Source organism: Osmerus mordax, chromosome 9, assembly GCF_038355195.1.
Source record: "Osmerus mordax isolate fOsmMor3 chromosome 9, fOsmMor3.pri, whole genome shotgun sequence".
NCBI lineage: Eukaryota > Metazoa > Chordata > Actinopteri > Osmeriformes > Osmeridae > Osmerus > Osmerus mordax.
In genome coordinates this window covers 8,321,512-8,349,335 of record NC_090058.1, presented here as the reverse complement: position 1 = coordinate 8,349,335, position 27,824 = coordinate 8,321,512, and the positions used below count along the sequence as shown (strand labels likewise).

The 27,824-nt window shown below is 41.1% G+C and overlaps 1 protein-coding gene across 2 annotated transcripts in view; it reads left to right on the top strand.

The window, feature by feature from the left end:
• LOC136949635 (collagen alpha-1(XII) chain-like) overlaps window positions 1–17,355 on the top strand; it is a 55,719-nt gene extending 38,364 nt beyond the window's left edge. For both annotated transcript variants that reach the window (XM_067244024.1, XM_067244023.1), the window contains 18 exons: window positions 44–182; window positions 1,269–1,411; window positions 1,943–2,052; window positions 7,090–7,248; window positions 7,548–7,625; window positions 8,652–8,738; window positions 9,238–9,291; window positions 9,785–9,880; window positions 10,348–10,401; window positions 11,473–11,526; window positions 11,926–11,979; window positions 12,535–12,606; window positions 12,878–12,913; window positions 13,007–13,073; window positions 13,179–13,361; window positions 13,798–13,875; window positions 15,033–15,203; window positions 16,491–17,355. In XM_067244024.1, the coding sequence (XP_067100125.1) occupies window positions 44–182; window positions 1,269–1,411; window positions 1,943–2,052; window positions 7,090–7,248; window positions 7,548–7,625; window positions 8,652–8,738; window positions 9,238–9,291; window positions 9,785–9,880; window positions 10,348–10,401; window positions 11,473–11,526; window positions 11,926–11,979; window positions 12,535–12,606; window positions 12,878–12,913; window positions 13,007–13,073; window positions 13,179–13,361; window positions 13,798–13,875; window positions 15,033–15,203; window positions 16,491–16,645 (1,790 nt within the window). In that variant the 3' untranslated portion in view covers window positions 16,646–17,355. The remainder of the gene's footprint in view (window positions 1–43; window positions 183–1,268; window positions 1,412–1,942; window positions 2,053–7,089; window positions 7,249–7,547; window positions 7,626–8,651; window positions 8,739–9,237; window positions 9,292–9,784; window positions 9,881–10,347; window positions 10,402–11,472; window positions 11,527–11,925; window positions 11,980–12,534; window positions 12,607–12,877; window positions 12,914–13,006; window positions 13,074–13,178; window positions 13,362–13,797; window positions 13,876–15,032; window positions 15,204–16,490) is intronic.
• The last annotated feature ends 10,469 nt before the right edge of the window (window positions 17,356–27,824 follow it).

Sequence of the window (27,824 nt, the reverse complement as noted above, 5' to 3'; positions counted from 1 at the left end):
CTCTAAGATCTGTTTTGAATGATTATTATTTTTCTCCCATCAGGCTTCAGAATGCTGGAGGCCTTCAACATCACAGACAGGACCTTTGCTGGTATGAACGGTGTGTCTATGGAACCAGGTTCCTTCAACAGCTACATCGCCTATAGGCTTCACAAAGACTCCTTCATCTCCCAACCCACCAAGTAAGTGTGGTTTGTTTGTGTGGGTTTTTGCCTGCCTGTCTGTATCTGTGCAATTTAGTATGAGTAGGTCATGCTTGTGTGTGTGTTTGTGTATGGAAACATGCTCTTTTGCGTGCATTCGCCCTCACATCTGAAATGCATGTACAGCGCCCCCCCTGTCTCCTGTGTCCCCTAATACCGCTCAGCAGAGTGCAATTATTCAGAATGTTCTTCAAAGTCCTCTGCAGCCTTAAGTCACCCCCACTGCCCAGCACTCACAGCAAGCCATCCCTGTTTGTTTTTGCAGCTTGCAGATTACAAGGTGTTAGTAGAGGAAAATGATTTGGTTCAAAGTATAAAGCTCCCTGGGCAGGGCCCTCTCCCACATGATGTCATAGTGGGAACTAGCAAAGCAGTCAGAGGTCAGGAACTAAACCTCTTTGTGAAAGCCCATTAAAATGTCTTTAGGCAATTGCTGAAACTCTCACAGATTGAGTCTCCTCTTTCTTAGCTAGGAGCAAGCATGCTTTGCTCATTGTCCATAACGATTTGTATTTTGCGTTTTGCGTGTGTCTGCGAGGGCATGCTTAATGTGCACAAATGGAAACACTTGGAGGCAGCAGTGGAGAGGAACAGAAAATTCTTTCAATATGAGGGTAATTTATTCGAGGACTCTGTAGAACTGGTAACCATTTTCAGGGTTTTGTGGCCTACGTGACAGTGGATATTCTAGGTCTTTGTTAAGGTTTTACGGTGCGGTTCATAGCTTGTCACAAGCATAGTCATTGTCTCTTTGTAGCACTGGTTCCTCTATCCCTGCAATGACAAAAGATCTTGTGTTGTAGCCTCGCAGACCGCTTTGTGGATCGTGATTGTCCTTATTATCCCAAACTCTACATTGACCTCATAGTTCCTCAAAGATTATCTATTGAACTCTCCAAAAACCTACACGATAGACTTTTGGGACATCAAAACTAAGTCTAGATCTAAGAGTATCTCTCCCTCTCAAAACCGAGGACAAGTTGACCATCTTGATCTTGCCTTACACAACCTCCATTGTGTCTTCAGAGTTTAAGTAAGTGATTGATGTGTTTGAACCCCTACTAGGGAAATCCACCCCGATGGTCTTCCTCCATCCTATACCATCATCATTCTCTTCCGCTTGCTCCCTGACTCCCCCAACGAGCCTTTTGATATCTGGCAGATCGCTGACGGCAACAACAACCCGGAGGTTGGGCTCACCGTCAACCGTGAGTACCCATCGTGCTTTGTCTCTCAGCTGGAGGGGCATGAAGTAGGTGTGGCTGGCCAACAGCTGTGCTCTCCCATTGCCTCCTGTCCTTTTGTCAAACTCCTCACTTCCCCCTTCTGCTTTATTTGCCTAGTATAGGTGTTTAGAAACGTAGACTACCATAATGATCTGCAAGCCACTCTAAGGTGCTTTCTCCATGTTCAACTCTTTAAAGGTTTGCTATGAAAGTCTGGATTTTCCATGCTAGTTATAAGATAAAGAATATGGAAGTGTTGTCCATAACACATGTTCACTCTATATGTTTTTTTTATTTAATTTTGTTATCACTTCTGAGGTATTTTCCCTTCCTCTGTAGTGTCTTCTCAATTTATATCCCTCTCTCCATCCTTGCTCTCTTCACCCATCTTTCTCTCCCCCCTCTCTTCCCTTTCTCACCTTTCCCAAGTGTGCCCTATTTTCTTTATTCATTAAATGCACTAAATGCTAATTATCCCCATAACAATCGAAAGACACTGTTGCATCTTTGTAGCTTCCAGCAAGACAATCACCTTCTACAACAAGGATACCCGAGGGGAGCAACAGAGAGCCACATTTAATGAGGACCAAGTGAAGAAAGTTTTCCATGGGAGCTTCCACAAGGTAAACACCACATCAAGTCAAATAAGAACAGTTTGAAGTACCACATGAAGACATGATCAAGGTTTGGCAAAGGGGCTAGCAGATATTTGCGTTTTAAATTAGTTGAATACAAATTAGGCATAATAATTGATCATTGTGATTGCTTGCTTTCATTAGATGCAATTAGATGCATGTATATTATTTCTGTGTGGAGGATGTTTTTTTGTAGTAACCCTTTTGAATAGCTTGTTATCGTCACTGTCAATGATCAGTGAGTTTTGCTTTTTGAGAGAGCAATAATCTTCTCTCAGGTCTGTTAACAGCTGATGTTTTTCATGGATTATTTCTACATCCCCTTGACTTTTGGTGATGGCTTTTGGACATCCAATTCTAGTTAAATGACTGTTTCTCTCAGCTCTCACAAAATTGAACGCTATCTATCTTACAGTACAGCCGGATGCCTTCTGAGCCAAGGCTGTACTGGCTCTTCAGGGCTTTTTATGATTTGCCATTTAGATTTGTTTTTCTTAGACCACAGGTAGTTATTTTGATAAATGGGTTGAATACACTATAAATATCCCCAACTCAGTTTGGAGGGGAAACTGGTGACCGAGGTAACTTAGCCCATTGTGCAAATGGTTACAGTTAGCAATTGGAGGTTTGATGTGGTTGGGTTGCTCTTGTCCTGGCAGTGATCAAATAGGAGCCCCAGATTGTCAGTGTTAGAATGGGACTTGATTGTATTGGTGTTGATGTTGGTTTCCCTCATGCAATTAAATCTAATTTGTGGGAGAATCTGTCATGGTTCTCTTTGACAAATGAGAACCTGGGTTGTTGCTGTGTCTAGTATGTGGTCGATCTATTGATAAGTTTACTTGTAGAATCCAAATTTCTTGTCAATAAGCAGGATATTACCTTCCTGACCAGAGGGTTTTGAAATTCTGACACATTCCTCGCAAATGTACAATCCAAACATCTGTGGGGACAGTGTAGAAATCCACCCCCAGACCAGTGGGAATTAGAAAATATCCTTGTACATATTGAGACATCATTCTTGTTTCCTCCAAACATAATTGTCTCTCAACAGGCAGTCCCAGTTGGTCCACTCCCCCTTGAATTTGCCAACTGAGATTTTAAATCACTTGATGGCCTCTACAGTGGATAGAGCTATTAGATAAGAAGTTGGTTCATCCATCACAGTCAAAGATTTCATTCCAAAACTGTTGAATTCCTCTGTTTTTGTTTGGAAAAGCTATTGTTCTTCTAGAAAGATTGAGTTATGGTACAATATGTGCCAAGTATTACAGCTGCAATATACGTCATAGGAGATGAGTTTAAGTATACTACTTTGTAGTCTCCCTGTGGAAGAGCAGGGGTAGCATTTGAAGGGGAAATCAAATATCTTCAACCCAACTACAAACATAAACCATAACTGTAGGTAATATGGTTTCAACAATAAATTACAGTATATTTCTGTACTGCTAGATACTTGATGCATCTCAAAGGGGAGGATGACTGTTTCCAATGTACCATGACACGTCTCATATGTGTTCAATTATTTTTGGAATAGAAAAAATCTGCCTCCCATTCAGCTCTAAAATCAGCGTGTTCTTTTGTACAGAGATACTATTTGAAATACCTCCCCTGGTGGAGTTGGATGTGAGATCTGAAGTCTTCCACCCCCCAAATACAAAAGAAGTGTGCCCTTCTCCATCTTCTCAGAAAAATGCTAGCCATCAGATCAAAGCCATAGCTAAAGCCTTTTCAATACAACTTTAAAGCAGCGAGACAAGTAATTGAGGTCTGCTGGAGGCAATGGAACCCTGGCCTTGCCAATTACATCATCAGGGCATTGTGATTTGGTGCCAGCCTGTTTATATGTGTGTGTGTGTGTGTGTTTGCTGTCTTGGTGTCTGTCTTAGTGCCTGGTCTCTGGATATGCACTTGGAAAGTAGTTTGTGGTTCAGTACTCTCTACTTATGGACATGGTGCTGCAGTGGTCTACCAACTTGTCTTTTTGCTAGTTTGGACTGTGGCTACCCACTGGTGTGGTTAGTTGTCTCTGTGTGTGTATTCAATGGTTTGGTCCTGCTTGCTGCTGGATGACCTCTAAATGTTTGCAAAAGAACCTCTTTGACCAATTGGGAGGCACCAATCACCAGTGAATTCCCAAATGACAGCTGGACTTAACGACTCAAAAACCATTTGTCACTCAGAAAACACTCAAAGGTTTACCTTAAGGTATTGGGTTACTTCATCTCAGTCCATATATCTGTATCTACTCCTTCAAAGACACATCAAGTGTACTAGTCTGTGACAGACAAATACAATTAGTTATATACTAACATATATCTACCTGCATATATCTACCTAAGCATCTACCTGATGCTTTTATCTCTTTACTTTACTATCACAGTGAAAAGGCAATTCTACGATTGGACGTCTCCTTGAGAAAGTACCAAAAAAAAAAACACCCCCACAGTCTGACCTGTGCTCTCATTTGAACTACAGTGATTCCATTTGCCAAGTGTTGTAAAATATGTAGGGTGCACTTCATATACTTTAATAGCAGAGCGCATGTTAGAGAGTGCAGACGGATTTAGGCTTGCCTCTCCCTGGGCCAGTGGACATAGAATAATACAGGTTAGCCGGGTTGAGATGACTTGCTGTGACTGGGAGCATGTGGGAAACCTCTCAGTGATGGCTTTAGCAGACGCTAACCCTTTCTAACCCACCAGGGATATCCTCACACCAGGTGTGGGGGTCTTAAGAAAAGTACTTCAGTTAAGGGGTAGAGGGGTTGGGGTGGACTTTCCTTACTGGTAAGGAGAAAGATGTGTTTCGCTACACAGAGAGGGGATATTATGTTTCCTCAACTCATAAAGGGTTTTATATGCTGTGGTGGCTTTTGTGTTTAGTGGTCAGGTGTTTTTGTGCTGTTGTTGTCGTCCTATGTTGCAGGTACCTTAGCGGTACTGAGAGCTACACAAATGTAGCTTTATTCCTTAAAGAAAATTCCTGCGCTTGCTCAAGTTTTTCTTTAAACGATTGAATGGGTAGTGAGTGCCAGTGTACATAGAGTCGTTGGAAATGAACACAGCAGAGGAGAAAAGGCATATGAAACTCAAATGAGGAAATAATCCTGGTTCTCGATCAATCTAGTCCTATTTGATGCTTTGCCACAAGCGTTGACTGTGTCTTTGTACGCTGTTTATGACAGAGTATTCCTTCTGAAGCCCTCTGTTAAACCCCTCCACCCTGACATGGCCAACCAGATTTAATGACCCATGCAACCATTTCAGCAATACAGGAAGTCCCACAGAAATGAATTGGTGACGAACCAGACTTAGAAAACCAGTACGCCCACTCTTTTGTCAGAAGCCAGGGTCAGAATATTGCATTTTCATCCCAGATTGGACATGGGAGCCAGCAATCTGGATCACACGGGGGAAGTGGGATTTGTTTTTGGCAACATTATAATTGGAGCTTTATCTTACAGCTTACAACTTTGTGCAATTGGATTTGGTTGTGTTTTAAGATATATGGCCCAAGATTAGCCTGTATAATCTTGCATAGATCACAGATGAGGTGATCTATGCAATCGTGCATAGACCTGAGAAGAAGGTGAAATATATAGTCATTTAGCAGACGCTCTTATCCAGAGCGTCTCATTTACTTTCAATCAATAAGACTTAAACCTCAGTCGCATTTGCCGTTACAGGTACCATTGTATGTGTGTGTATGTGTGCGTGTGTGTACATGCGTGAGAAGAGAGGTTATTTGGGTATTGAGAATTCAAAGCGAGAGCAGGACTAAGGGACATGTAATTTTAGTCATTTTGATTTGGCAAGTCATTGTGTAAGTCAAGACCTCCCTTGACTCTTGTGATTTTCGCAAGAGAAATGTACTTACAGCTCAGTGGGAAATGTTTCTATTGTGCACTATAGTTCAAAACATGTTTTATGTTCATGCATTCTTATATTTGTAACACGTGTACATTTAAATATTTAACAACATAACTACAATGGATGTTGGAAAGTTACCTTAAAATTATGAAAGTGTATTGGTGGAACTCCAGTTACATTAGTTTTTCAGAATATCTTTTTTATTCAGTGTACATATTGCTCAGTGAGGTAATACAGTGAATGTTATTTTAAGTTTTCCAAAATCTAAGTTATTTTGGTAAGACCTCAAGTGCAGTAAGAAATCTATGTCCAGGCCAGAATCCCTGGGGCATTAGACCTCCCCCTGTGGTCAACCAGATATTTTCTGTTGCCAAGGAAGTCAACTGTGATTTTGTGATTGGTTGCTAAGAACTATGTCCCAGTCCGTGGTTGGCTCTATGGAGAGTCATGTTAGCTAGTCAGCTCTAAAGCTTGTCAGACTGCTTGGCAGAAATTTGCAACTGTGCAGAAAAGTACGGAAAGTCATAGCACTTTTGATGGCGTACCACAAATGATAGAATTCCAAGATGTTGGGGAGGCCTTCACAGACAGGAAATCTCAAATACTGACCTGTTCTTACTTAGTCAGTGTATGTTGTTGTACATGCCGCCTTTTGCTGATACATGGAAATGCTGAGCATTAGTTGTTGGGATTTTTTCAGTTCATCCGGAAAAACCTCTGACGTATAGTTCCATTCAAAGGACCAACCACCAAAATGGTCTGACGTGGTGTAATCTGTAATTATCACAATGCCACAGAGCCTGGCAACTGCGTTCACCCTAATAGGGTTATTAAGTGAAACTAAGTTTCAGCATCTTTATAAATATCAGTTTGGTGATGTCAGGAGGTTCTTTCTTCATCAGAAAACGATTCAACAGGGTCGTTGTCTCCCTTACTATGCAGTTCCCGGGTTCTAATGAACTCAGCTTTCAATCGAAGGACGATTACAAGTTTGTCCTTACAGCAGTAGACAAGGCTTCTCTCCCAATTTCAAAATACTTGTCAAAGACATTGAACTCTCTAAGTACTTTTTGCCAAGCCTTGATATCCAAGCGTTGTTAGGTTGTGGGGCAGATAACAGTGTTCAGTTGAATAATACTCTCTCTCCATCCAGCTGCACATCAGCATATCCCCTGAGAGAGTCAAGCTGAATGTCGACTGCCAAGAGGTAGCTGAGAAACCCATCAAGGAGGCAAACAACATCACAGTGGATGGCTACGAAGTGTTGGGAAAGATGTCCAAGTCAGGGGGTTCCAAGAGGGAGTCGGCAACTGTAAGTAAAAAATAACTTGGTGTGTGTTGCTGAATCGTAAAGTGATTTGTTAAAGATGTTTGTACCAAGCACACTGTTTTTTCATGCTGTCTCAAACCTTGATGAATTAAGTTGCGTATAAACCACTTCTAGAAGGGATTAAAAGAAGGAGGGGATGAAAGAAAGAATGCCTATTTGCTGTGTGCTTCATCTCTCTGTGGGTGCTAGCCTGTTTGTGGAGTAATGTGTGCCTCCCAGGCCTGAATGGAAGCCATGTGTAACAGACATCTATGTCCGACTCCATTCCCTCTGTTGTGTAGTTCCAGCTCCAGATGTTCGATATTGTCTGCAGCTTGAGCTGGACCAGCAGAGACAAATGCTGCGACCTGCCTGCAACGGTAAGAAGCGCTGTTCTGATGCAGACCCTTTGAAACAGCTATACTTGAGAAACCAAGTGTCTACTTAAAATATTTTACCTGGTAGTTGTGATGCTATATTGTGACGAGTTGTCATGCTTTTTCCTGATGCTAAACCATTCTTCGTCTGCGATTGGACATTTGAAAAAAGCAGCAATATTGCTTGAGAATCACTGTTCAGTAGAGACTGTTTGGAAACCACAATGTAGATTTTATTCAATGCCAGCATCTGAACCGTCAACAGTTATTGTATAGCTGTATCAGAAGCATTGTTGTATTTCTGCATGCACTCGTGCAGGACATTTTACTTTTTCATTTTTTAAATATACACTCAAACTGTATTTATGGCAATCATGTCTGAGGCCTTGTTGAGAAATTGCCTGTTTATAGAAATTAAATGATTGCCTTGGCACAAATGAATATAATATTACATATCAGTATAACTAGTCTAATATCTCAATTGCAGTTTCCAAAACAAGTACTCCCCTTTGATCATGCTGCACAGAGATAAATCATCATGTTCTTCTATATGTTTGGACATGGACGCATAATATGCAATTAAATGAATGTACTGTGGAGACTTACACATGCTCACTCTCAACATCCAATGTGCTTGGTATTCATTTACCACGCCAACACAAACTACATGGTGTAGCTTGGGTTGTCATTTACTGATTTTCACAAAAATATCTGGGTTCTTAGTTGCCATGAAGTATATGCACCCCCATGTCATAATGGATCTTGCAGTTTTTCCAGTGTGTCCCCTCCTCTTCAAGGAGTGTTAAAAGCAACATTAAGATCAGTTGCCAACATCATGTCACTCATTTTCTTCCACCATTTCTTTTCACTTCCTTGTTAGCTTCCAAGACATGCCCACAATTATCAAGAGATGTCTGGTGGAAAAATGGAAATTGTGGTCTCCAAACATTTTTGAGAATTTAATTTTTTGTCTTACTCTCTCTCACACCTGCTCTCTTTATGTCCCTCACTCTCTTTTCTCCTTTGCAGAGAGACGAGGCCAAGTGTCCAGCCCTTCCTCACTCCTGCACATGTGCACAAGACAGCATCGGCCCACAGGGACCCCCTGGACCCACGGTAAGTACATTACACATGATCCCTTTTCCATCTCCCCTCAGCTCACTGACAACTCCACCCCCACTCTTTCTTTCGCCCTCTCCACCTCTGTCTGCCCCGACATGATTGCAAGTCTTACCCCAGCAACTTGCAAGTCTTTCCCCAGCAACTAAGAGCTTCTCATGATAATCCTTTTGATGATGATACCAATTAGCTATGAGATGTACTTAACAAGTTAACTTGCGTGCGTAGCTGTTTATTTTTTCCCATGGAAAGTGGCAGGGTTGGATAGGATGCAATGAGGAGTGTGAGCCACTGGCTTAGAGGAATGTGTCAAAAGATGAATTACCATTGGAAAAAATGGGAGAGAAAACCTTGAAGAGGAGTCTGGAATATGTATGCTCCGCCAACCTAAGCCCCTGTGTACAACCCTGACGGCTTGGGGTTTAGTGCTGGAATCCTGCTGCTGATGTGTGGTTGGTGCTGACTCTCTCCTGTCTGTGTCTGTGTACTATCCCAGGGTGGCCCAGGTATAAAAGGAACGCGAGGAGAGAGAGGAGAGGCCGGCCCTGTTGTAAGTTGAGATTGAAAGTATTTTCTTAAAACGTTTCAAGCTGTTTATCCATGGCAAATTAGATTTTGATTTTTTGAGTCAAGTGTTTTATGTAGTAGAGTGTATTATATGCTTCTTAATCCAACATCCGGCTTTCTACCATCTTGTTTGAGGCCAAGCAAAAGTAATGATTCTGTAGTTGTAGTTAAAACAACATTAATGCTACTACAGGTTCAGGACAGTAAGCATCGTCAGACAAAACATATTGCACATCTGAATTCACTTATCAAGCACACCATTTATTATTTCTAAACTTGATTTAAGGGGACCTGCGTCGAAGCAGTTAAGCTGCAACACATTTCTCAACAGCCATGTCCGGCTGCTCTGGCACATTCTCTTGACACCACAAGAACTGTATTGAAGAAGTCTTTAGGGAGATACAGTATGGAGAGAACTAAAGTCTGACTACGGGACAATGTAACTGATGGTGTGATGTGACTGGGCTTGACTATAGGGTTCAATGGGACCACGTGGTGAACAAGGCCTTCCTGGCCCGTTAGGACCCCCAGGTCCACAAGGACCCAATGGATTGTCGCTGCCCGGAGAACCAGTAAGTCATATCTACAGTCCAAACACCCACACACTCTGCTCCAAGATAAGGACAACAGATATCCAGCGGTGAGAAACAACCAAGCGTCCGTGAAAGTTACATTCAGCAACGGTTGCATTCACTGCAGTGGCATTCATCGCAGCTCATACTTCATTAGCGGTTATGTGGATGGGGATTTACTGTGCGTGGGGGTTCGCCAAGCCTCATCTCCGACATTCACTCCTATGAGTATGATTTACTCCCTCAGTCAATGCGAGTTAGGGGAACCCTATTTATTCAAGCCAGGCAGCGGAGGCTTGTTCTTCCTCCTAGACATCCTCTCAGAAAATGGGTGTAAATTCAATCTTAGTGACAGGGTGAGCAAGCTTGAGAAAAACCAGTGCAGCTGTAGTTTTACAACTTTTCTTTTTTTGTTCAGCTTCCAAATCAATCCTGTCTTGCCTCGTTCTTCCTTTGCTCCTTCTCAGGGCCGGCCCGGACCAAAGGGAGAACCCGGAGACCCAGGCCTGACTGGGCTACAAGTGAGTACGACTCTCTTTTTCATTAGCTGTGGTTTAGCTCGAGGAAACCAGAGATCGTCAGAGACCATGGCGAGGAACCTTGCTACTGCATCTTGGAGTGGCTCCACGAGGCAATGATGAAAACCTCAACCTCAAAGTGGGAGGTAGACCATAGCCCCCCACCCCCCCCTTCTCCCCCCCAAGGGAAGCCCGAACATTCAAACCAACTGGTGACTGACAGACACCAGAGGGTCGGCGGTGTAGACTTCAACTCATGAACCGAGGATTCGATTCATGTTCTGCAGCTGTGAGGAAGTTGTTGTCATGGCCTTAAATTAAGATTCTGTTGCCTGGTTAATGATTGACTTGGATGCCACTAACTGGATTGAAAGTGGATGTTTAAAAAGAGGATTTTAAAGAGAAATTTCTCATGTTGATATTGGTCTTCAAGGTATGTGGATTTGGGACATTGTTCAATTGTTCTCAAGCATATGACCCTCAGTGATTGTTGGATTGCAGTGCCAGGACTGCAAGAACAATGTACAATGTTGGAAGACAATGGGTTAAACATTCAAAGCTAGATGTATCTCAAATGTCTTCCCTATCTGCAACTTGTGTGTCTTTTGTGAATGGATTAAAAGCACCTACTATCCACATCCCTTGGCTGTGAACACATCTGCACAGCATCTACCATGAAAATTGAGGGGATTTCATCAATTGTTTCTGTGAAGCAGATGTTGTTCCTGAATCAATCTGTGGAAGGAATGATCATTTTTGACTACTAATCAGCATAATCTAATTGAGTGTGTTCAACCAGTCAATTTTATTACAGTAAACCTTGGCCTGTCAAATGTTCCTGTAAGCAACATGCTTTCCAACGGTCAAGAAGAGACCCATCTCTGTTTTCTAGTACAAAACCATCTGGTATACCTATCATGTTCTCTAAATCACTGTGAAACTAGAGATGGGGTATTACTTGGAAAAAATGATATTGCTCTCCGGCAATGTACACATTTCTGGTAATTGGAGGGATTTGGGGAAAGTGTTATTGCTGATTATCGGAGATTGATTGAGTGTATCTGTTTCTCTCAGGGTCCTACTGGACCTGCCGGCCCTGTTGGTCCTATAGGACCAGCTGGAGCGAGGGTAAGATCTGCTTTCTGGTCTGCTCATGCATGTGTTGACATGCCATAAAATCCGGCAAACACCTCCTTAACCACTTGGTTGCATGTGATCACCTACTCAAAAACATGTGTGCTGCTTGACTTTTGGGTGGTCTTCATGTAATGCATGTCATCACTTACATCATTCAATTTCAATGGACTCCGACTGGAATTCGTCGACTTATTGGCCTTTCTCTAGTTAACTTTTCAGCACCACTGAATGAAAATACAGTCACTAATTTAAACAGCCATAAGATGATAGGGTTAACACAATAATATTACAAGGTTAACAGTCTTGCGTCAAAATGGTAACTTATTAAGACCATCACAAATCCCAGGTGTATTGTCACTCATTAATGTCTGCCTGCTCTTCCCCATACAGGGCCTGCCAGGGAAGGAGGGTTCAACTGGACCTAGAGGCCCATCAGGACCAATGGTTTGTGTTATTTGTGTGTCTGTGTGTGCGTGTGAATGTACGTGTTTTCACATGTCCTTTGAGTATGAGCAAGCACGCTCTCATTTCTGATTAATGTAAAACAATCACCCCTCTGGCTCCAGAACATTCTCTGAATACACGTGAAGCAGAAGTCTGATTTTGTCGTGCAGCCAGTCTTTTTAATGAGAATGAAGCCTGCATCTATTGTTCTCTACTGTGGTTAAGGGACTGTGTCTACTTGATCCGCCATGCATCCAGTAGGCAGTGTCAATTCTACATTCACATGTATGTTAGCAATAGGACTAGAAGGTTCATTAGAACAGACAGCATGTGTCCCAGACTACATGTTTCCCATGCCCATATGCTTTCCACCCCACTTAAGTGTTCTTGGCACTTGATAACCAACGTGAAGTTTCTTCTGCAGACTTAACTGTGTCTTAGTTTAAGATGGGGTTGTGTTACACAACAGGTGGATTAAGAGAGATTTCAAGAGGGTATTGGGTGTACTGCTCGCTGAGTAGCTTTAACAATAACTTCATGCATCCTGTCTTCCAGGGAAACCCAGGAAATCCTGGAGTGCAAGGAATCACTGGGAAGCCTGGAAAACCTGGAGATACAGGAAACCCAGTACGTATAACCAAAAAACAAATCCACGTTAGCGTGGATAACTTTATACTATCACGGTCATGAAGGGAGTCTGTCTGTAGGACCTTTTGAAACTGGGTTAAAATAAAAAAATGTTTTCTTTTTTGGAGGATGAAATACAAAATTAGGGACATTTCCTCATTAATAGGTCCAATTATATTGAAAGTTAAGCCAATTAGAATGGATATTCTGTACTGTTGAAAGCCTGAAATTGCTCTGCGCCTCAGTCCAAAACAAATATTCTCTTTCACAGGGACCACTTGGCCAGAAAGGAGAAAAAGGAGAGAAGGTATCATTAATAAAATATTACGATTTTGTTGTTTTCCAGCGAGAAAAATGCACACCTTTTCTGACCCGAATATTTTTGCTATCTTCATTTCAGGGAGACTTTGCCTCCCAAAACATGATGCGTTCCATTGCCAGACAAGTTTGTGAACAGTTGGTGAACAGTGAGTATAAACCTTCTGAATCCAATAATGCATTGTAGGTTTGTCCCCTTCTATTTGGACATACTCAGCACTCACTACATCGTTACTTGTTGTGTATCCCTGCAGGCCAGATGAGCAGGATTGATATGATGCTCAACCAAATCCCCACGGGTTACCGTAGCAACAACCCAGGCCCTACTGGACCCCCTGGGCCTCCTGGTAACCAGGGATCTCGTGGAGAGTCCGGCCAGCCCGGTCGCAGCGGTTTCCCTGGAAACCCCGGTTTACCAGGAAACCCAGGAGAGAGAGGTGCATTTCTGCCATCCTTGTTTGTTGGATTGCTGTTATTGTTTTCTTTACTTACTTTCCATAGAAATTGTTGTGTTTTAAACCTAGTAAAAAGAAAATTAATTATGCACTGACTTATATGACACTCTTGTTTTCTTCAGTGGGTTGAGTTTCTTTGGGGTCAGCTCAGCTGGGTGAAATTTGAATTGAAATGATATAATTGAATAATGACATGATTGGAGGAAATGACATTTCCCCACTCAATATGCAAATATGGCCTTGAAGTGCTAGCGGGTTATTCACTATCATGCTTTTTATGGTCCATACCCCCCGAAAAACTATTTCAAACAAGGTTATTTGTGGTTTCAAAAGAAGCTCAATTGGACTGGTCCTGCCTCTCTCCAGATGGCCTTCAGTACAGAACACTTACTGTCTCTCATTTTGGGTCATGACATAGGTTTGCAAGGAGAGAAAGGTGAGAGAGGCAGTCCTGGTACTTCAACCCGAGGACAAAGAGGACTCAGTGGCCCACCTGGTAAGACATTGGCTGTCCTCCACTGTTTCATGTTCAGTCACACATTTCACTCTTCCTGTTGCCCGTCTGTGAGGACCCGTCTGGATTGTACCTTTACAATGGGGTGTAGAACATAAGATTCGTCCTGACAGCTTCCTGTAAAGCAGCGTCTATCAACAAAGACAGCTGGAAACAGTATGTTGGTTTAGCTGAGTTCACTTCCAGCACGTTCTAAGCAGTTTCATAACAGCAGCCATTTTATAAAGCTTCTTCGACTTGTGACTGGATCAACTACAACCAGTCCTCTTAAAATGACCAATACCAAAAAGGAGGCTTTGTCACCAGGACCAGTTGGGCAGCAGCGCTTCATAAATTCTGAGTGAATGGTCAAAAAGTATTTTCCCAGGAAAACATTCTCCTTTCTAAAAACATTTACATGAAACAGACCTCCACAGTTGTGTTAAAACTTTTGCGATGTTGATGATGAACACAAACACAATCAAACAACACATGATTGACAATTGTATGTTGAATTACATGTATTTAACATAACAAAATGATAATGGAACATCAAGATGGCTGAACTTGGTTCTCACGGAAGCTGCTGTCAGACTCTGTAATTGACATTCAGCATGTTGTCTCAAAAAGCTCACTGCAAAAGCATTTCCCTCACAAAGGGGTAGATGGGGGCTTATGGAAAATATCAGACACCCAATTGATCTCTAACGCTCCCCACCTTACTTGCACACCACCAAGACTGTTTCTGTGAATGAAGTGAGACGCAACTGAACCCCAGTAGGAGGAAGCAAGAAATGATGAGTCATTTTAGAGTGGGTGAATCAGATTGTTGGACAATGAGCTTTCTTTTCTGGACTCATTGACAACACATGGGCTCGCTTAAGGAACCCAGAGTGTGTGAGAGAGGGAGAATGTGTGTGGGGGAAAATTCCATAGTCGGTTTGTACCGTCTAGACAGACTGGGGCAGGGGGTAACTCCACAGCGCTCATGACTTTTTTTTGACTAACTTTTAATTGAGATGTCTAAATATTTAAATTACAGTTGTGGAAACCGATGTTCTCCCTTTCCACTTCCAGTTTAGATCTGAGGGTGATGTCAGCGGCTTTAGGTTCCGAAGTTGCGGATATTTAACTCCCCGTATCTCTCCCTCCACTCCCAGGGCCACCAGGCGAGTCAAGGACAGGTCCCCCAGGTCCCACAGGCTCTACTGGGCCTCGTGGCTCTCCGGGTCGCCAGGGCGCTTCCGGAGTGAGGGGACCCCCTGGGCCCCCTGGGTACTGTGACTCATCCCAGTGTGTTGGCATTCCTTACAATGGACAAGGCTACCCAGGTAGGATGGCCACTGTGTAAATGTACAAATCGCAGACCTTTGTGCACAACATCTACTGAGTTTGATTCATTGAGATCTCAGAATGTAAACATATAAACTTACCGTGAGTTATTCCTGATTCCTCATCCAATTGGTTTGTGCTGTGCATTTCTATGATCACCTTGACACTGCCTCAGTTATTTGGAAAGTAATGAACAAATTTCTTCTGGACACATCATAAATTCCAAGGTCTCAATATTTCTGATGTTGCAAGCAATCTTAACTTGCATGGAAAGCACTCATGTATCAAAGATGCAAATAACATTTCTCCACAGATATAAAAAAACAAAACAACTAACATCCTCTTTGAACTGTTTTCAGGTTCGGCATAGTAAACTTTTAAGCCAGCTGCGCTGCTTACATTGAGGTCCTGTTTCTGAGATATTAGCTCAGTTACTAAAGAGCGTGTAAGGATAAACACCATGGACGTAACTAAAACAAAAAAAAAGCAAGGAGAGGACTGGCACTAACAACACCTTACAGCTACTATCAGAAAAGCTGCAGTGATGGCAACCCAACTGGCCTGTTTGCATCTTTACCAAAAACCTGGAGAATACAGAGAAAGAGAAAACTTCTCTACAAGCCAAGGAGCATGTAAAAAAACACCAACAAACTACTAACAAAGGGGATTTTATAACAGAGAACAACAGTGTTAACATGTTAATGTAGATGTGTTATCTGTAAATAAACTAATTGTGCCTTGTAAATGATGTTTGTACCACAACAATTCACTAAAAATTGGTTAACATCTGTATTGAGCTTGTGCCTTAACCCTCTGCTTACTGACTGCCAGCATAACCTCTGTTTTTACAATGCCTTAAGTGATTCACACAGCTCCTCTGCAAACTGAAGCATGTGCCATTTGTACATTTAATCATGTCGTTTGTATGATTGCCACATCTATGCTGTGTTCTTTTTACTACAATTTCTTTTTTATATATGATGTTATTTCATTTGTCAACTGTGCGTTTATTGTCTAACACCTCAGATGATTTTAGGACTACCAAAAGGACCAGTCCAATATATGTATGTTCGGAAATGGCATTGTCACATACTACATTTTCAGAAATTGTATATTTTTAAACAAATGTTTACATACAGTACGATTACAAATGTATGTATATACCAATACCAAATCACCTATGGAAGTTAACACCATTGCACAGTTTAACTGATTGAAAATAGTTTCTGTGCATGCAAGTGTGTAGACTGGAGTCCTTTTTGATTAGCCAAATCAATATTTTCTAGCCGGCCGCTACCAGCCTGACCCTGATACCATGGTAGTCTCTATACCCGAGGAGCCATCTGAAGAGTTTGAGGCAATTCAATCACCCGGTTACACACAAAACCAGCGAGGAAAGAGATCACTATCAAGAGACAAAACCAAGAGGATGATATCATAAACAAAGAAAGAGCAACAAAGAGTTGAAATTATTTTGATTATTACACATGTGCAAGTATTAAGTGACATTCTGAAGGAAATATATGGGTTTGATACCCTTGGCTTGAACATACAGTACATTTATGCCAAAGTGATTTAAATTTAGATGATTACAGAAGTCTAGATATCATTTCATTACAAACCTGTGTGCTTGCTGTCTGTTCTCTTTAGTGTCTGCTTGTAATATAACTGCAGCAATCATGTGAAAACCATCAAATTTGTTTGTAGGAAGTACATATATCTCTTTGTACCCATCCAGAATATTCATGTTCGTCATGCCATTGTTTTATTGAAAATACATAGTCTGACACATTCCTTATTAGTAAATCGCCCATTGATTTAATCTTCAATCAGACCTCCTAAACATGTGGCTTCAATTTAATCAGATTTATCAAACATATTTTTTTTCTTTTATTTGTTATTACCAAAGGTTAAATTGCATGTCTGTGTTGTATATTTAGTGATTTAAAAACAAACAAACAAAAAAATTACATCTGAATATAGTTGTTGTTTTGTATCAATACCAAATGTAGTTGGAATGTGTTTGCAAGACTATGGAGATAGAATTGCTTTTCTCATGTTTTAACTGCACATTGTGAATTCCACAGCCTTATTTTCTTATTTATTTCTGAAACAGAAGAGGCATTTTTCAATAAAACTACTGAAAATGTATTCTAAGTTTCAATCTCAAGTCTTTTCAGTGTGATCTTTCCATCTATGATTACCAAGGATGTGGTTTGTCCCGTGATCACTCACATATCGTAGCCATGGTATTTGGACTCATAAAATAAAATACATATCTGTAACAGTAGCACATGCATTCATGGATGGGAAATGTGGGATATGGAATACTCTGGATGTTTCAACATCACACTGTAATGTAAACTCAGACACAGTCTTGCTGTTAATCACTCATACGGACGTTTTCGAGTCCAAACCTTTGCATCCCTTCTGAGCAAACTTTTCCTTCAAACATTCAGCCTTGGAGAGCATGGTCTTGTCAATCAAGGACATACAGTATTAGTCAATACAGTGTTAATCAAAGGCTGAGTTTGGGGTGGCTAAAAGTCCATGGTTTACTGGATAAATTGTAATGTGCTGTGTTTTAATCAATACTTTCATACAGAGTTACATACTCTGTGGGAAATTGAACTTGGGACCTCTTGAACTGCAGGCACTAAGCCTAAGCACTAAGCACTAAGCTATAGCCACTCCCAATGTCTGTTTCTAAGCAACTAAAGTCAATTTGAGGTCAAAGGGAACCTGGTAAAGGTTTTGTAGATTCCAATTTATAAACATTTTCATATGTACAAAAGAAAGTACATATTAAAAGGAAAATAATCTCTATGTGTTTCTCTTGGATGCAATCTCTAAGGTAGGGAACAATTCAAACAATTTCCGTTGATCATGATAAGGAAAAAGCTAGGGGAATTCCTCAATGAGTGCCAGAGATAACAACTGGAGCATGATGTTTGAAAGTCTTAATCAAGAATACTTTCAGACACCGGAAAGTCTTACGTAACACAAGTCTAGATGGAAATACTGAATGTGTTTACATGTTTACTGTCACTTTACAGTACTTACTGAAAGAAAAGGCTTAAATACAAGGGTGGTTGTGAAGTGTAGCCTGTTAAAAGCATATGAAAGATACATTTGAGTACTTTTTTTCTCAAAGAGATGAATGCAAGCAGTTTTCCTGATTTCCAGAGTGGCAAAGCAACAAAGCACCAATATATATTTCTGAGTTGATTTCATATCAATTATATTTTCCCACCGATCAGAAAACTCAGTCGTATACATGGCCAGATCTAAGTCGTCTCTGGCACCATCTTTGCAACCACCATGTCTGGAAGTCTGGTTACCGTCTGCTGGTTTGTCAGACTCATCCTAGCTCCACATGCATCTGTAATCACTTTGTGGCAAGTGTTTAAAGTGGGCTAAGTTCCAGAGACTGTGGTTATGATAAATCTCCAATGGCTCCCTATTTCAGCTTTAGTTGTCCTCTCCTCTCCATGTCAGGCTGAGTTCTTTCTCGATGTCACTTGATTCAGACCTGCTATTACGTCTAATTTCTACAGCACAACTTGGGTCATTATACTGATAACATACAAGAATGTGGCAGTGGAACATCATCATTGTCTGGCTTTGTTCTTTAGATAGACGTTGTCACTGTACATGGACATATTTGCATTTGTTGTCACTTTGCTGCAATTTTGTTTGTGTAAAACTTATGGAAGTTGGTTGTCAATAATCATATTACAGTTTTGAATTAGTATATTATTTTGTTGTTAACATCTACGGAAGTGATCAGAATGCAAAAAAGCTTAAAAAGCTGTGTTAACTGTTAAGACATGATGGTACCAAATTCATATCAGTCCTTGTGACTTATTATCAGTATCACACACTTTTGCAAGTTAAAACACTTGGAGAATGGATGTTCAAAGGGAAAGAAACATCACGACAGTGGTTACCACAAGTTTTGGATTTATTGTAGAATGGCGGTGCAGAGTAAAAGTTCAGACAGTTGGAGAATTTTTTCTTTGTGTCTTTGTTAAACATTTACAACTCAGTGCCATTCATCAACTAGCCTGATTTATAACAAGTAAGTGCTTAATGTGTCGCTTGAGTTAATGCTATTATGACAAAAGAATTGGACCATGTATGGGTATTGGACAGCCCATGACTGAAACTTAGACTGGATTGAAAAGGCATTAAATGAGATTGAGAAGTAAACCTTTATAGGATTTATGATTTTTAAGAGGGCTATGAAAACGTTAGTATGACAAGCTGTTGGAATCAAGGCCCATGAGGGAAATCACACATAAAAATGAACATGAAAACATGCATGTGGAAAATCCGTATATTTTCATAAAACTGTGTAATGGCTGCACTTTTGGAAGGGTCAGATCTTTGAAGATTGCATTCTTTGTAAACACATATGCTGCTTCCTCACAAAAACAAAAAAATATAATATAACTACCCATCCAAATACAAAACCTGAGCTGAAAACGGGAGAGAAACTCAGGAACTCATTTCACACGTATATAATGTAATGAGAAGCAAATCAAGGAATTTGCTTTACAGCATCTTTAACGCTTACCTACACTACATTTACATTTACATTTAGTCATTTAGCAGACGCTCTTATCCAGAGCGACTTACAGTAAGTACAGGGACATTCCCCCCGAGGCAAGTAGGGTGAAGTGCCTTGCCCAAGGACACAATGTCAGTTGGCATGACCGGGAATCGAACTAGCAACCTTCGGATTACTAGCCCGATTCCCTCACCGCTCAGCCACCTGACTCCCACACTACCATGGTTATTGTAAACCAGAGATAGAAAGCAAGATGTGAGCAACGAGAATGAGTAGTAGGACAATCCAGAGATGAGGAGAATGTCTCAGGAGATCAAGAATCCACAGAACAATGCTTCACATTTCCTTTTATACACAAGATCAACCAATCAGACCAAATCTTTACACAATGGGGTGTGAGCGCCATCAAGTAGAGAGTCCGTGCAGAAACTCTATACTTTAGCATATGAGAGGTGGGGGCAGGTTGACACCCACCCTTACAGTATTGTAACATGCCAGGCCTAAATTATTTTGAAAAGTGCATCATTGTTTATCATGGTATAATACGATCAAACTTGGTGCCAAACTTACTTTTATTAATTCTTACTATGTAACACTTGATGAAGAAATTAGGTTTGTCCTTTTGATCTTCAAAATAGAGCACCCAAAAAGGCAAGCCTTCCACACAGATAGTTACCATGGAGATTCCAATAGCAAAAGCCAAGCAGAACTGCTTTTAGAATAGTCTAAACCATGGGTGTCAAACTCATTTTCACCGAGGGCCACAACAGCATTATGGTTGCCCTCAAAGGGCCAGTTGTAACTACGATGTAACATTGTATACAATGTAAAAACATTGTTTTTAGATGTAGCTTTTGTGAACATCTTCTGCGATTGCAGTCCCCCTTTTAATTCTTGGACAATCTGCTGTTTTTCTTGGAGACAAAATTTTGCATATTTATCTCTGTGTTTGGTGTCAAAATGCCGATGGAGATTGTACTCTTTAACGACCGACATCGCCTCATAACACAAAATACATACCGTTTTTCTCCTTGAAGCACAAAAGTATTCGCTTTCCCATCTGTCTTGAAACTGCCTTCCATGATGATCAGTTTTCTATATAATATTGGTGTTTCTGTGTGTTTACATATTTGTATTATGTGTTTATTAGGTTCCCCTTGGGGACATAAAGTTGTTAAAGTTATAAAAATATAATAAAGTTGGAGCTTAATTAATGTGAGTGCAGGGATAACTGAAAGCAACCTAGAGGAGCTGTTAACATGGGGGGTGCAAAGACGGCAGTTGCTGAGATGGGATATGATATCTTGACTGAGGGTAACAGGTCAGTTTTAGTAATAAGATTTATGCGAGTACAGATGTGCAGCACTTTGATCTGCCTGAATTTACAGTTGGCCTTTCTTTTCAACCTTTATTTAAACACAACAGGTAGTGTGTTTGGCTGCAGATTCTCTCCAAACTTTATTCCACTAGAACTTTCAGCAACAGACCATAAACTCTTGTTATGTTTCTATCTTTACTTCTCATGCTGCAGATATTTATGTAAATATCTTAATCTATACTATAAAAGGCTTATAATTCTCCTCACAAAGTGCATGTAAGTATAAATATGTTACTGTTTCCCTCACAGTGACCTTTAGTGGTCTTCAGAGTTATGACTGTTGTGGGTCAGGAGCAAAGGAGGAAACAATGTGATGTTCTTATAGAGCCAGAAAACCTCTGAGGTCAGACTAAGTGTCTGAGTTTAACACCAAAGGTGTTCAAAGCTGTTCACTTCCTGTTTCTTACCAACAGTCTGGGTGATCAGTCTGCTGGACAGAAATTTGACAAAGAGTATCTGAAGACTCAGTATGCCTGCACTGTTGACAACATTGTGATGACATCTTCAGCAGACACGTTCACTGTAACAGTGACAGATGTTTTTAAAGGTTCGTTTGGTTAAACATCTTCCACATGTTTGAAGAACTTCAGTGTCAAAACTGAGAGAGAAAGCATCAAACTGTAAATTCAGTTAAGAAGCTTTTTTACTTTTATTTTGGTAAGTACCTCATATTTCAGTTTGCTCAGTTGTCATGGAGAGATGGATTAGTTGCACCAAATACTTCAGTGTCTACAAAGTGTCCTCTGACTTTCCTCTTTCAGACTTGATCACACTGCAGCAATTTTCTGCTCTCCATCATGAGTTCCTTGGGGAAGGATGCAAGTTCCTTGGGGAAGGATGCAAGTTTCTTCGGGAAGGAGGCGAGTTCCTTGGGGAAGGACACAAGTTCCTTGGGGAAAGAGGCAAGTTCCTTGGGGAAGGAGGCAAGTTCCTTGGGGAAGGAGGCAAGTTCATTGGGGAAGGAGGCAAGTTCCTTCGCAGACCCAGATGAACTGGACCGACACGTCATGACTGAAATTCTGGGAGCTGTGGCCTGACAAAGTGGACTGAAGTGAGTTATTTCAGCACACCTAATAAAGTAAAATGGAGTTAGGCATGAAAGGGTTAACTAAAGTTCGGGAGGAAGGTGGCACATCAAGACTCCTCCTTCTCCAATCAAACTAATATGCATCAGCCCAGTAAAGCACGGAAGAATGTGACCAAACTCCCCTTTGTCAATTAAGAGTTCCGTATAAAGTATCTTCCGTTCCTTTGGTCCTTGTGCTAGCATGTTGTTGTCACCCTCCCCTTTCTTCTCTGCTTCTCCCTGTCATCTATCCAGGCTTCCCAGGGGATCTGCTAGAGCTGCTGCTCGGCTGTGACCAATTAGGACTCTCTGCCACATGCCGAGTCCATGCCCGGACACCAGGCCCGGCTCTGCTACTGGCCTCCACCAACCGCTCCAGGCTCGGCTCTGCTACCAGCCTCCTCCACCATCGGGCTCGGCTCTGCTACCAGCCCTGCTTCAATAAAAGCTATCTATTCAATCTATGGTGTGATTACTGAACAACATCAAGTAAGAAGTTACACCAAATAATGAGTGATGATGAAACGGCATTTTGCCATAACAAAATATCCAAGATCTTAGAGCTCATAATACGAATAGCAACATAGACTTATTTCAATACACCATTGAAGCTCCCGCGGGCCTTGAGTTTGACGCATGTGGTCTAAAGAGTGAAGAGGCAGGCCGGCAGCCATCCTGCTGATCCAAATACTATGGAGCACTTCTCTTTTCCTTAATATATTAAACCATTACAGAAGATATGTCCTCATTTCACTGCTATCATCACCTATCCTCCCAATATCCTGACTAATGGAAACCAAAAGAAGGAACAACTCTATTACAGAGATCACTTTTGAGATTTCTTCCAAGAACTTCTGCGATCATTATTTCCATTTTCCATGCAGTTGCACAACTTCCAGAGTGATTAGCAACTGGTTTAATTGTCGCATTGAATTACGGTCATGGTATGAAATGATTTAAGTGTCTAATATCTATATTAGATTCATATTAGTTTTGTTTGGCAAGCTTCAGTTAGAGACCCAGCAAAGTACTGTACATCCCTAATATGAATGTCTAATGTTATCTTTTTTTTACTTGATGACTTTGGTTCTGGATTCATTCAAATGTTTTACACTCTTGTTTGTTCTACCCATGCTGCTAGCAGGAGATTCTCTGACCACATGTCCATCTTGGCTGAGAAGATACATCTTCTTTGCGGAAGGACTTCACAGAGAGCACAGCTGTGGACATCACTGGTACAAACACACAAGCTGTTTGGATTCCTCTACCAGAGGAGAAAAAACAGTCTTGTTTACATCTGTGAACCATCTGATGGCTTCCAAATGTGAGCACTGATCACATTTGTTTACTCTGATGTGAGACTTGTCTCAGATGTTTTGCTATCTTGTCCATTGTTACGTCTATGATGGAGGGCTTGTGGGATAGGGTGTCTCCGACATCTCTGAATCAAGGAGTACAAGGGGCTGGCCTAATCAACAGCAAAGATTTATTTTCATTTGGTGTGAACCATAATAATAGGGCAGTGTGTTGTCCTTCAATTATGAATTAATGTCCTTCAACTTTAAAAGTCAGGCCTCATTTGTAGAATATTCTCAGAGGCCTTGTTATCCAACATCTTAACAATTGTGTTTATTATCCCTTTGTTGAAGCCTTCAAATGCTGCCAGGCAGCTGTGAAATATTTGAATGGAATGTCATCTCCAACTTTTGGCATGGCCCTTTTGCCTCCATTAAACCCTATAGGTTTTATTATGCATTTTAGGCTCTCTCCTATTACACTGGGTTTAACAAGCCAAATAATGCACCATCTCTGAGCATCATTCCTCAAAACTACAGAAAGCCAGTCCCGCTTAGGAACTCACTTCCTCTGATCCAGGGAAGAAGTGAACTGGTGAGATCTCTGAGAAGCACCACACAGGATACACCTCATTATAGAACTCACAGAGAGTTCTGGTCCAGACCATTCTTATTGTAATGTGAAAGCCAGTGAACATATACAGGGAACAGAGCATGATTTTATGTTATGTTTCAATGTCTTGGACCCAATGTGGGTCATTTCCATGAACATGGTTCTGTGATATTCAAATAGCGCTTGAATTAAAGACAAGATTATAGGCTTGTCATTATTAAAAGGGAGCTACTTGAAGAAAGGTAAGTCATTATTATTATCTTCTGATATATGTTCAGTCAGTCCTATTCAAAGTCTGCAGTAAGTGGAAGATCATGTGAGAAATGTGAATGCCCTCACAGAGAGAAAGGTCAGCTTGAATGACATGAAGCCAGCAACATGCACCGCTAGCATTATTGGACAAAAGCAAGGCATTTTAGGCAATCATTTCCAACTGGGCTCATTCAGATGTCAGAGTGGGTGGTGGTGAGTGGGTTTGGAAGTTTAATGTCCGGCCAAATGAGCTCAAATTCCTTTCCCAAGAGGGCAATGGGGAGAAACACTTACTGAGGAATACTATTGTGCTATGTCATTATTTCCTGGCAGTGTCCTTTGAGAAAGTCCTCTCTCCCTTCTTTCCTTTCTCCTCCAGGCCTTTGCAGCTGGTAGACTAGTGGTCATAATGACCCTGGGCCTGAGGGGGTGTGCTGGCCAGGAGGGAACCCCCAACCGAGGAAGAGACTCTGAGACTAAGCTCCCGTGAGGGTCTGGGCGTCAGAGAGGGGCTACTGGCTGATGAGAAAAGCCAGCTGTTGGTGGTGGTGGTGTGTGCGGGAAGAGGGTCGTCACTGTGAATGAATTGTGTTTTCCTTTATTCTCTAGTCAAAATGATCTGTTATTTTGTGTAGAAATGGGGTTCATAGAGGTAAATGCTTATGGGTGTACAGAATAAATGAAAGTTTTTGAGGTTTAAAATAGTTTGAACATAATACGTCTATGTTTTTAGCACAAACCTGTATTGTCAGAATTATTTTTTATTACTAATGAATGAGACTCACATCGTTTTTCTAAGAGTAAGAAAAGTCTGTTTTAGTCATGGTACAAAACGACCAGAAACATGTGAACATAGGGTTAGTGACGTTTCCCTTGCCAGTGATTTAAAGACCTTTTCATGCTTAATATCTACTAGTCCCTCAATGTAATGTGAGACAGTTAGAATGTTATGATTAGAGCTTTGACTTAGGACACAGAGCCACCCCATAACCCCTTGTGTTGAAGTCGTGATCAAATGTTCCAGTGGAACTTATAGGTTTCAGATTTTGCATTATACATCAGACTTTCATTCCATCACTTGCTTTTTCCTTTTCTGACATAACGTAATCAGCAATATGGAGGAACATCTGAGTCACCAAAGAGTATCATCTGAACATCGTCTGGCTGCTGGAACATCTCAGCCAGGGGTTAAACATGTATGGTTTTCTCAATGTACTTTGCTCATAAACTGGAAAAAAAACTAAAAACTAAACTTTTTCACTTAATATTTGTTATAATGGTTACATACCTGTGATTATAAAGTGTAGTGTATATTTTTTTATTTGTCTGATAATTTTATTGCTTTCTCCAGTCTTTGCTTTTTTTCAGCCTCTCAGAAACCATACATCTAGGCGGGTAATGCGAGTAATCTGTGTGGACAGCGTATAAAGCACTGCAGAAGTGAATGCTTCTGTTTTGCATTTGAGGGTTATTGAGAAGATCTCAGCACACAGGATTAATGGAAATCAGACAGACTTACATGTGAAAGGCAGTGTACAGAACCCAGGATAAAATATTGTCTCATGCTGAGATCAAAGGCCAAGAAGTATACAACATATGTATTTATTTAGGGTTAGCTGTGTATTTATTGATGTATATTGTGGTTTATGTCTGTGCTCACAAATAGGTGAAAGATGTGTTGCAAAATGCAATCAGGAAGACCAACTCAAACAGATACATGCACGATACATTCTGTTGAGCTGGACTGGGCTCTGAATGCACTTGCTTGCTTTCTCATGGATTACAATCAAACAAAATTATGCCAAAAACATTACATTTACAATTAATCATTTAGCAGATGCTCTTATCCAGAGTGACTTACAGTTAGTACAGGGGACATTCCCCCAAGGCAAGTAATGCCTTGCCCAAGGACACAACATAATTGGCACGGCCAGGAATTGAACCAGCAACCTTCTGATGAATAGCCCGATTCCCTAACCACTCAGCCATCTAATTCCCACATAACATTAACATTAACCCAGTCACTTGTACTACTGTACTTTGTTATGAAATACCTTCATTGCATACATATATGATGTACCACCCAATGAGAGTCAAATATGATGTCCTTATCAGTACATAAATATTATAAATGTTGTTCATTATGTCTCTAACCTCTGACAGGTATGAAATCACCTCTCTTCCCATCTCTGGTTTCAGGCTTGGTTGGAGGTATGGTCTCCTTAAAGTTTCAGTCCATATATGCAGTGTTTTTTTGGATGTTGATTTTGTAACATTGTTTAGATTTACTGTACACAAATTGTGTGATTCTCAAAATAACTTTCAACCTGAACCATTCAGACTTTATAATCAAGCAACTCTTAGTTGGTTGTAATAAAAGTATTGAGGTATTTCATCCTGAAACAATTGCATCCAATGTAGCTTGTTAGCAGAGGCTATTCCCTGCCCTGGCTTTAGGAAATAGACACTGGAGAGTGCAAGCATCTGCAATAATACCATCTGAGCACATTTTCCTCTCATCTGCAGAAATCGGTAATGTTATATTTGTCGTATTCGTGTTAACCGATAGGTGAGGACTTTATGAGGCATCAGAGACTCCCAGAGGTGGAGGTGGTTTTCTTGTCTGCAGACCTGGTCTGCTCCTTTGTTTGGAAGGGATTTAAGCCTTCCTCTGGGAGGTCTCGGTTGCATGTCAGTAGCGTCCATTTTAGAGACATGCTGCACAGCTTACAAGAAAAACCTGGTGCATATTGAACATCTCTCAGGGATTACGGCAATGGTTGTGGACGTATTGACTGCTAGAGGCTTGTTTGGAGATAGTGTTGTCATGCTGAATGAGCAGAAAGCTAGTGGATATGTCCTTTCTCAATAGGTCATGTGGCTTGAGTAGTTTCATAAGTCTGACCTGCTTCCTCTGTGGAGTTTATTTTGTGGTTTTATTGGCCCGTTTTACTCCTGCTTTCAGACACTATGATATGAGCTTTGACTGCTGCCTCCTACCGTACTGTTCTCATCGACCGGTAGAGCCAAAGGCATGAAAAAGTAATCATGGGGGGCTAAGAAGCCTCCCATATAGGTTGCTGTCCAGTCAAATTACCCTCTGTTAAAGCATTGTGTATTTACTGGTCATCCAGGTATTATAGGGGTATTTCAATGTCCTCATTTGTCGTTGCACTGTGAGGTTTGTTGACTGTGTGTGTGTGTGGGTTGTGGGGAGGGTGTGTGGGGAACAGGAGGGGGGAGGGGGAGGTTTGGAGCTATAGGTGCTGCCAACTTGTCTGTGGAACATCATAAATACAATGAACAAGGGTGCCTCTTGGGTGCCATTTTGAATTACTCTCCCAGGGCCAACTTCAGTAAGAACTGTGCCACAGATGATGACAGCCAGATGATTAAAGAACACAACCTCTAATGTGTCCACGCTAACACAGCTCAGGTTACTG